At 45.1% G+C, this 10,741-nt stretch overlaps 1 protein-coding gene across 2 annotated transcripts in view; it reads left to right on the top strand.

Moving 5' to 3' along the window:
• The window catches only part of NEXMIF (neurite extension and migration factor), a 277,633-nt gene extending 267,323 nt beyond the window's left edge, over window positions 1-10,310 (top strand). For both annotated transcript variants that reach the window (XM_063433553.1, XM_063433554.1), the window contains one exon: window positions 6,085-10,310. In XM_063433553.1, the coding sequence (XP_063289623.1) occupies window positions 6,085-10,310 (4,226 nt within the window). The remainder of the gene's footprint in view (window positions 1-6,084) is intronic.
• Window positions 10,311-10,741: the final 431 nt, after the last annotated feature.

A 10,741-nucleotide genomic window follows, 5' to 3' on the forward strand; every position in this document is an offset into this window, starting at 1 on the left:
AATGATAATGGGGGGGACATACTGTCTTCCCCCCCCTGGCCCCCACCCCTGCGCGGTGGGTGGGGGCCATAAATTACAATGTGGGGACCTACTGTCCTCCCCCTCTCCGGCCCCCACCCCTGCGCGTTGGGTGGGGGCCATAATGATAATGAGGGGGGGACCTACTCTTCCGCCCCCCCACCCCTGGGTCGCGGGTGGGGGCCATAACGGTAATGAAGGGGGGGACACCTACTGTCTTCCCCCCCCGGCCCCCACCCCTGCGCGGTGGGTGGGGCCATAAATTACAATGGGGGGGACCTACTGCCCTCCCCCTCTCCGGCCCCCACCCCTAGGCGGCGGGTGGGGGCCATAATGATAATGGGGGGGACCTACTGTCTTCCCCCCCTCCGGCCCCCACCCCTGGGCGGCGGGTGGGGACCATAATGATAATGAAGGGGGGGCTACTGTCCTCCCCCCCCGGCCCCCACCCCTGGGCGGCGGGTGGGGGCCATAAAGATAACGAGGGGGGACCTACTGTCCTCCCCCTCTCCAGCCCCCACCCCTGGGCGGCGGGTGTGGGCCATAATGATAATGGGGGGGAACCTACTGTCCTCCCCACCCCTGGACGGCGGGTGGGGGCCATAATGATAATGAAGGGGGGGGACCTACTGTCCTCCCCCCGGCCCCCTAAATCAAATAACCCCCCCACCCATCAAAGGTGACTAGGGGTCCCCAAGCCCCTAGTCACCCACCCCCCATCCAAATAAAAAAGCCCCTACCTACCCCCCTCACCCTAAAAAATAGTGAGGGGGGAATAAAATTACTACCCTGTAAAAAAAATTAAACTTACCATTCAACGTCTTCTTTTTTCTGAAATCTTCATTTTTCAGCCCCAAAAAAGGCCAAATAAAAATCCATTATACCCGTCGAACTTAAAATAAAATAAAAAACCAGAGCGCAAAAAAAAAACCTGACAAAAAAGAAAAAACCTGAGCGCAAAAAAAATAATCCATCTTCACCCATGGAGGGCTCCACGCAGACTGAGCTCCGCAGGGCGGGGGAAGGCTTATAAAGCCTTGCCCCGCCCTGAAATTAGGCTAAGAACACTCTGATTGGTGGGTTTAAGCCAATCAGAGTGCTCTTTGTCATTTTACACAGCGTGGGAAAATTCCAAAGCACTTTCCCACGCTGTGTAAAATGACACAGAGCACTGTGATTGGATGGCTTGTGATTGGATGGATTTCCCTTATTTTACCCACAGTAGCCCCCCCCCCCCTCATTATCACTATGGCCCCCAGGGGTGGATAGTAGGGATTTTATTTTACAGTGAGCAGCCACTGGCTGCTCATTGTTTAGTGGACATGCCCCTACTCGCGGTATAGCGAGTAGGGGCATTGGGGAGATTTTATTCTCCTTTATACTATTATGGGGTCATATGGGGTCATAGAGTGAAGGGGGGCCTGGGGGGCGTATGAAGTGGTGGGGAGCACTGCTCCCTGCCGCTTCTGTCTTTGCATATTACAAGGAGGGAGCTGGGTGCCGGTAGCTCCCTCCTTGTAATAAACCGAACGAACAAACGAACACTGATACACAGTGTTTGTTTGTTCGTCTGATTTTTCTATTCATTCATTCGTCTGTCTGATGAATGAATGAATTGATGAAATTCCTGTTTGCATGTCCAGGTGTTTAACTGGGCATGTGCAGGAATCTCAGTGCTATCTAGTGTGGGCAGATGACGTGTCCCACAGGGACTTCACCTACCCACACAAAGATGGTGGCGCCCTGAATAAAGATCGGGGCAGAAAATACAGATGAATAAATAGGTAATCTGGGGGGCTTAGGGGCATTTGGGGGTGACTAAGGGGTCAATTGGATGTAGTGGAGGTGGGTTAAAAAAACAAAACGGGATTCAGCATGCAAGTGCCGCTTTAACTGCAGGGGGGTGGATGAGAGGGAAAAGAGGGGGTGGGGGGACACCAAAGAGCTCTATAGTGTTAGGAGTACAGATTTTATTCCTAACACTATAGAATTCCTTTAATGAATCAGTTTTGGTGTATAGATCATGCCCTGCAGTCTTACTGCTCAATTCTGTATCATTTTGGAATTAAATACACCCACACCATATTTGACTTCTATGGTTTTACATATCAGGAAATAATAATCATCAGTTTCGTAGCAGATCTTAAAATTAGGTAAATACAATCTCAGATAAACAACAAGACATGACATATTACACCCTGTCATGATTTATTCAGCAAAAATAAAGCCAAAATGGAGAAACCATGTGTGAGAAACTAAGTATACCCTAACTACTTCTGTAGGAAATTAGAAGTTAAAAAGCAGACAAGTGTTAGTAGTTTGCTAGTCTGGAGCATTTGGGGGTGTGTTAACATAATGCCAAAGAGGAAAGACATCAGCAATTTTTGTTGCCCATCCAACTGGGAAGGAATATAAGGCTATTTCCAAAAAAAGTCCAACATTCTACAGTGAGAAAGATTATGCACAAGTGGAAAACATTCAAGACAGTTTCCAATCTTCCCAGGAGTGGACATCCCAGCAAATTCACCCTGAGGTCAGAACGTGCAATGCTCCAAGAAATTGCAAAAAACTCAAGATTCACATCTCAGACTCTACAGGCCTCAGTTAGCATGTTAAAGGACCACTATAGTCACCCAGACCACTTCAGCTCAATGAAGTGGTCTGGGTGGTAGGTTCCCCAGGTTTTAACACTGCAGCTGTAAACATAGCAGTTTCAGTTAAACTGCTATGTTTACATTGCAGGGTTAATCCAGCCTCTAGTGGCTGTCTTCCTGACAGCTGCTAGAGGCACTTCTGCGATGTTCAATGCGAAAATTGCATTGAGCACGCAGAACATCCATAGGAAAGCATTGAGTAATGCTTTCCTATGGGCGGTTTGAATGCGCGCGGGGCTCTGGCCGTGCATGCGCATTCGGCTCCACTCCGGAGCGGACGTTGGAGGGTGATGAGAGGTCACCAGCGCCGAGGGAGCCCGGCACTGGATTAAGGTAAGTGGCGGAAGGGGTTTTAACCCCTTCAGTCCAGCGGGAGGGGGGCCCTGAGGGTGGGGGGGACCTAAGGACTATATAGTGCCAGGAAAACAAGTTTGCTCTCCTGGCACTATAGTGGTTCTTTAAATGTTATAGTTCATGACAGTACAATTAGAAAAAGACTGAACAAGTATCGTTTGTTTGGAAGGGTTACCTCCTTCTCTCTAAGAATAACATGGCAGCATGACTGAGATTTGCAAAGTTACATCTGAACAAACCACAAGACTTCTGGAACAATGTCCTTTGGACAGACGAGCAGATGTGAAAATGTTTGGCTGTAATGCACAGCTCCATGTTTGGCGAAAACCAAGCACAGCATATGAGCACAAACACCTCATACCAACTGTCAAGCATGGTGGTGGAAGGGAGATGATTTGGGCTTGTTTTACAGCCACAGGACCTGGGAACCTTGAAGTCATTGAGTTGACTATGAACTTATTTGTATACCAAAGTACTGTATTCTAGAGTCAAATATAAGGCCATTTGTTTGACAGATAAAGCATGTTTGAAATTTGGTCATGCAACAGAACAATGACCCAAGCACACCAGCAAATCTACAACAGAATGGCTGAAAAAGAAAAGAATCAAAGGGTTGCAATGGCCCAGTCAAAGTCCAGACGCCGATTGAAATGCCTAAAAAGAGCTGTGCATAAACAAATGCCAGCAAACCTCATTGAACTGAAGCAACGTTGTAAAGAAGAGTGGGACAAATTTCTTCCACAACGATGTGAGAGACTGATAAACTCATACAGAAAACCATTAATTCACGTTATTTCTGCTAAAGATAGTTCTACAGGCTGTTGAATTATTAGGTATACATAGTTTTTCACACACGTCTTCTCCATTTTGGCTTTATTTTTGGTAAATAAACCATGACACGGTGTAATATGTCATGTGTTGTTTTAATTACCTAATTTTAAAACCTGCTAAGGAACAGATGATTGTTTTTATGTCCTGATATGTAAAACCAAATACTACACGGAGGACGGAGGGTGTACTTTATTTTTCCCATTACTATATACAGGGGCGTATTAGCCGCGAGGCAAACAAGGCATTTGCCTTGGGCGGCATTTTCTAGGGGGCGGCAAAAAAGCCGCCCCCCAAATGCCCAAGGCAAATGTCTTGTTAGCCTTGCGGCTAACAGACATGCTGGGCTGCTGCTGGGCGGTCGGGCGGCGCTCTTGGGCGGCTGGCGAGGGAGCACTTCATCTGAGCTGTCTGCTCAGCTCCCTCGCGCGCCGCACAGTGAGGCTGGGAGCCGGAATATGACGTCATATTCCGGCTCCGCCTCCCAGCCTCATTGTGCGGCGCGCGAGGGAGCTGAGCAGACAGCTCAGATGAAGTGCACCCTCGCCAGCCGCCCACCAGCGCCGCCCGACCGCCCAGCAGCAGCCCAGCAGCCACTGGACCACCAGGGAAAAAAGATGCCACCCCCCCAGCATTCCCAAAGGTAAGGAGGCTGGGGGGGGTTGAAGTAAAAAAAAATAAAAAAAAGTGTTAATGTGAGTGAGTGAGTGTGAGTGTCTGTTAGTGAGTGTGAGTCTGTTAGTGAGTGTGAGTGTGTGTGTCTGTTAGTGAGTGTGAGTGTCTGTTAGTGAATGTGTGTCTGTTAGTGAATGTGTGTCTGTTAGTGAGTGTGAGTGTGAGTGTGTGTGTCTGTTAGTGAGTGTGAGTGTCTGTTAGTGAGTGTGAGTGTCTGTTAGTGAGTGTGAGTGTCTGTTAGTGAGTGTGTGTCTGTTAGTGAGTGTGTGTCTGTTAGTGAGTGTGAGTGTGTGTGTGTGTGTGTGTGTCTGTGTCTGTTAGTGAGTGTGTGTGTCTGTTAGTGAGTGTGTGTGTGTCTGTTAGTGAGTGTGTGTGTGTCTGTTAGTGTGTGTGTGTGTCTGTTAGTATGTGTGTTTGCCTGTGAGTGTGTGTGTGTGTGTGTGTCTGACTGTGTGTGTGTGTATGTTAGTGAGTGTGTGTGTGTCTGTTAGTGTGTGTGTGTGTGTGTCTGTTAGTATGTGTGTTTGCCTGTGAGTGTGTGTGTGTGTGTCTGACTGTGTGTGTGTGTATGTTAGTGAGTGTGTGTGTCTGCTAGTTTGTGTCTGCTAGTGACTGAGTGTGTGTCTGTTAGTGCGTGTCTGTTAGTGCGTGTCTGGTAGTGCGTGTCTGTTAGTGCGTGTCTGTTACTGAGTGTGAGTGTGTCTGTTACTGAGTGTGAGTGTGTCTGTTAGTGTGTGTGTTTCTGTTAGCGAGTGTATGCGTATCTGTCAGTGAATGTGTGTGTTTATTTAGAATGCAGGACGGGGTAAAGGTTGGGTGGGGGTGGCGCGAGGGGGGTGCCTGAGTTTTGTCCTGCCTAGGGCAGCGCAAAACCAGGATACACCACTGACTATATATATATATATATATATATATATATATATATATAAAACAAACCAGTGCAGAGATGTATGTGCAATATTCTACTGTTATTCTGATTTTTTTGTTACGTACAAAAAAAGGTTTTACATGGATTGACTGCTATGACATGGCTTTAGTAATTAGCAACTTTAATTTACCAATATTCAGATAGAAAGTCAAGTCCAATATATATGGGGACGTTTGTGGGCATTTCACTTTTTAGTGAAAGAACAAACAACAAAACATTTAAAATGATACATGTAAGAGCTTTATTTCATGTACCATGATAATACCAGCACTTGTCCCTAGACATAGCATTTAGAACTTGGATTTATTTCTTCCAGTACCTCATTTATACAGCTAAGGACTGAAGACTTGAATTTTACTGTAATAAAAATTCCAAACCCATTTTATATTCCCAGTCTCTATTGGAATATATAATTAGTTTATATACTTAGGGGGCAATCCTCCACAATGCAAAAGCCATTAACGATCATTAACAGTCATCCAGTTGAATTGCTGTTAACGATTGTTAACGGCTTTCTCAGTTTTACAAATGTGCCCCACTGTGTGTTGATGTCTCTATATATTTGTAGGTTGGAAAGTGTGATGAATGATGCATATAAAACATTGTTCTATTTTTCTTCCACTGCAGAGCCTCATGATCCCGAGGATGATGTGAAGTCCTATGATGCTGCAGATGCTGTTGTCACATTTCCAGCCTTAACGCAGAAGGAAATACACGCCTGTCACAGGACATTGCCATCTATCACTTCCAAGGAAACTTGTTTACTAAGCCCTCCCTCTCCTCTGAGGCTCTCAGATGCAGCGGAACATGTTATCAGTGACCCTTCTGCTCAGGCCATATCTTTGACAACCTGTATCACCAAGGGTCTAAGTTCCTGGTCATTACCAAGTGACAACGAAAAAGCACCATTTACCATCATGGAGTCAGGGGCCATGTCTGCTTTAACTGGCGACTGCTTGATGCAACAGAGTCGGACCTGTTTAGGCTGTTTTATAGAATCGAAAGATGGCGTAGACTCTGAACCTGGTATCAGTCTGAAAATTGGAGATATAAACAGGGACTTTGACACATGCCCAGTGTCTGACATTGGAATTCACTGTATGAGCACAGGAGACAGTCTCAAATATGGTGATCAGCTTCTTTCTGATCAGCTACTCAGCTTTCCTGTCCATAAATCCCAAGAGGTGGACAAAAGGGACCCAAGTAAATCAGATAGTGACTCAGAGGATCCCACACAAAAGAATTATTATGAGGGACTGCTGCTGGACAAATGCAATGGTGATGAGGCATTGCTCTCTAACCCAAACCAGGAATGGGGCTACTTTGAGTCATTCATTAGTGAGAGTAAGATTGAGCTTTTAGACTTGTGCTCCAAGAATGAGCTGTCCGTTAACTTGTTTTCAGAGGAAGATGTAGACAATTACATGTTTGATGATGATGACTCTACACTTGGAAGTGATGTTTGCTCTTTAAAGATCAGGTATGAATCATTTCAAGATAATGTGAGGGAGAAGACAAATGCTCTGCAGGAGGATGCCCAGTTTAACTTCTTCCCTAGTGTTTTCACCAACTGCAACAAAAGAGAGGGCAAAAGTTCAAAGAAAAGGGTGGTTGACCCTTCCCAGTTTAAACTTGAAGAAGGTGGAATTTGGGAAGATGATGATGACGATGAAGAGGATGAGGAAGACGGTGAGGATGTTAAATCTGGCCTTAGTAAAACTAGCATGGACGTTGTGCAGTATATCAGCACCAAAAGAAGCCACTTTCTGGATTCAGTCAACTCAGCTGAGGATTCTGGAGAATATAGTGATGACAGCTCATGCAGTGAATCTTCATATGATGTACTGGGAGACATCAAGGACTGCACTAGATTCTTGTCCCGTGAGCACTCTCATTCGCTTATACAACCTAACTATGGTCTGAGGGTTAAGAGGAAAGTCCGGTATAGTGATGACTACTTGTATGACATGGATTCCCTTGAGAATGAGAAAGTTGTAGAGAAAAAGGAGGGAGCTCCCGATGGGCCAAAAGAAGAAGATGATGATGACTGGTGCCCCAAAAAAAGGAGGAAAGTTTGCAGAAAGGAGCCTCCTGTGATCATAAAGTATATAATCATCAACAGGTTCAAAGGAGAGAAACATATGCTGGTAAAACTAGGAAAACTTGATGCTAATGAGACAACGGTTACTTTGAGTGATGACCAGATGGGAAAATACCAAAAGCTTGCTCCTCTGAAGGACTACTGGGAGGAGAGACAGAGAAACAAATCAGCCCTGTGTGCAAAAAGGAATCAAGATGGCTCAGAAAATGCTATCCCACCCAGAAAAAGAAAAGGTCAGTTAGCAAACCGACACAGGTTACAGAGGATACAAACGATTGAGCAACCTGTGAGCAGGGAAATCCTCTCTTCATATGACCACCGGCAAGCATGCAGCAGCAAAGACGATGGTGGTCTTCGCGACTTGCACTCATTGGCCATAGAAAGCCCAAGTTGTGTGAATGGATTGCATTTAAGTAACATAGCAGATATCACATCTGTGAAATGCAGATCCTTAGAGAGGGAACTTAAAGACCCAGATCGAAAAGTGATAAGGAGGATTAAATTTAAAAGTGAAGCCAGGCTGAAATGCAAACAGATCAAACTGGAGCAAGTACAAGATATTAGCACTCCAGATACAGCTGATGTTTTCCCTGTCGTAGAGAACCAGGACTCTGTAGCTCTTTTGAAAGAAGAAACCATTCATATTGCGTCAGACAGTTCTAATCTATCTCAATGCCATTCTGATGATAATGCTAAAAATTCCTCTTTTCTACAAACCACCTGCTCTCCCAGCAAGCCAGTACCATCTGCTCACATCACTACCAATGTACCCGTTCTCCCTGGAGGGTATCTACAGACACTCTTAGATGCATCAGATTCATCTAGTAGCACTGGCATTACATACTTTGCCCCTCATCCCTTAGGGCAGCAGTCAGTCAACATTATTCAGACAGACAAACAGTTCAGTTCCTTGCAACTTGCGCAGAGCTGCGTGCTCTCTCCTCCTTCTGAGTCTGAGCTGCAACAGTCACCCCATCATTTAGATATGGAGCAGAGCTTCCAAGACATATGGCATGGCAAGCCTCCTAGCACTCCGGCTGAGTTCATTGCAAACCTTAGGGAAGTGTCGATCATATCAGGGGAGTTTGTCGGCTCTGCAGCTGTATCAGACACAGACATCGCAGCCTCTGGATACAGTCAAGTTCATCCAAACAGCGGCAAACAGCTGTACCACAAAGCATATCTGCAAGAGGGCCAAATTCAGCAGGATGACACTTATCAGCCTTGTCATTATAATAGTGGAGAAGGGCGCTTCACTTTACAGAGAGGCACACTTAGCACAGACAATGGAAGGCTTATTAGTTTTGACTCAGTAGGTTCATTGTCGGTTACCTCTAGTAATTACAGCTCCTTAAGCATGAAGTCTTGTGAAAAGGATGGTGAAGATGAAATAAATGATGATTTCTTGGCCCATTGCAGCCCGAAGCTTGTAATTCAGCAGAGTATTGATGAAATCACGCCGTTAAAGGAATCTACAGACCTTCTTGACATATCCAACTTCACCCCTGATAAATTCCGTCACTCATCCCTTTCAGAAATGTCCCCTCCAGACACACCTAACCTCTCCCCTCAGATTGCAGGCTCTGAAGCAAAGTCCGTAGCAAACCTAAAAGCATTCCAGAATGGTACCCAGGTGGTGCTCAATGGCTCAGAAAAGGTTAAGTGGAACTGCACTGTGCTTCCCTCACAGGAGTCTGCCAATAATGGGTTTGCACTAAATAATCACCAATTTCAGTTCCACATGTTCAACGATGAGGATTCAGTGAATGTCATGGAGAAAGGCCCCTGCCTACCGGGATATGATGAATCAGGGGGTTCTGTTCAAACCAACGGTAAGCCATCGAAGTCTAAAAAGAAATCAACAGCCAGCAGAAATACAGGTACCAACCAAAGCTCTCCTCCAAAAACCAACAAGAAGAAAGCCCCCAAAGCTAACAAGGGAGTAGACAAAACACAAACAAAGGCTTCACGACAGCCAGGCCCCAAGTCATCTAAGAAAGGCAAAAATGCAAACAATGATAAAACCCAAAGTGCTGGCAGTCAATCTGGACAATTAAACAGTGCAATTCCTTCTAATGAGGCTCTAACTGATTGCATGCCACATTATGGACCAAGCTCCTCCAAGACAGGGAAAAATGCTCCTGGGGTAGGTGAGTGGACGCTTGATAAAGGTAACAATGCTGCGTGGCCTGATCCTGGAACATGCAGTGGCAACAATCTCCTCGATGATGATCAAAGGGAATTTGAGGAACCTTCTAACATTCTGTCTAATATTGCATCTGGCATGGCTGATGTTCAGAGGTTCATGATGGCCTCCATGGAGCCTTTTTATAATCCGGTAAGTCATGCCAACATTTCTGATATTGTGGTGTCTCCAGAATCAAACAGCTTAAAATTGAAAACACTTAAAATCTTAGCTGGAACCCCCCAGGATTTTAAGAAAAAGGTCAATGGCAGCTCCCCTGGGGGCTCTAAGAAAACCACAAACAAGGGCTCAGGTAAGAACAACACTAAGTTTGGAGTGTTTGACCCCAGCTGCCCATTAGGTTACGGAGCGAATCTTCACTCAGCCTTTTTTGATAAAAACTTTGGAAACCTAAGTATTTTAGCCAATAATGTACCTACTCACAAAAAGCTATATCGTCATAAATCAACGTCAAAATCTCTGCGGGATGAAAACTGTAAGGGGAAAAGAATAGACCAAGCTCACAAGGAACCATCGGTCACAGTTGCATTCGAAAAACTGAGGTAATGCTGCACCAAAGTGGCTCAGACGCATCTTTTTTTTTTTTTTTTCGCACCTGCTAAGCCTGCTGGTCTTTGTTTAGTTCTCCCTTAAAGCAAATCTTCATAAAAGGCTAGAGCTGCATGCTAGTCAATGCCTTGCAAATACAAAAAAGCTGTGCATGACATATGCTAACAAGCTACCTAATATGACTGATTTCTGACTTGGCCTGGGGTTTTACAATGACTAAAACTAACAAAAGCCTCTATTTTCTGCTGTTTGGCTTCTTTCTTTATGAAATATTATGTGCTTATTTGTTTCTAACGCAAAGATTTTTTTTTCCAAACACCATGTAAAAACAAAACAAAAAGTTGCAAAAGCAAAAAATATGCATTCAAACCACAATGTGGAGTGTAAAGGATTTTAAATAACAGGTGTTATTTAGCTTCATGTGGTCT

This window comes from Pelobates fuscus, chromosome 9 (assembly GCF_036172605.1).
Source record: "Pelobates fuscus isolate aPelFus1 chromosome 9, aPelFus1.pri, whole genome shotgun sequence".
Classification (NCBI taxonomy): domain Eukaryota; kingdom Metazoa; phylum Chordata; class Amphibia; order Anura; family Pelobatidae; genus Pelobates; species Pelobates fuscus.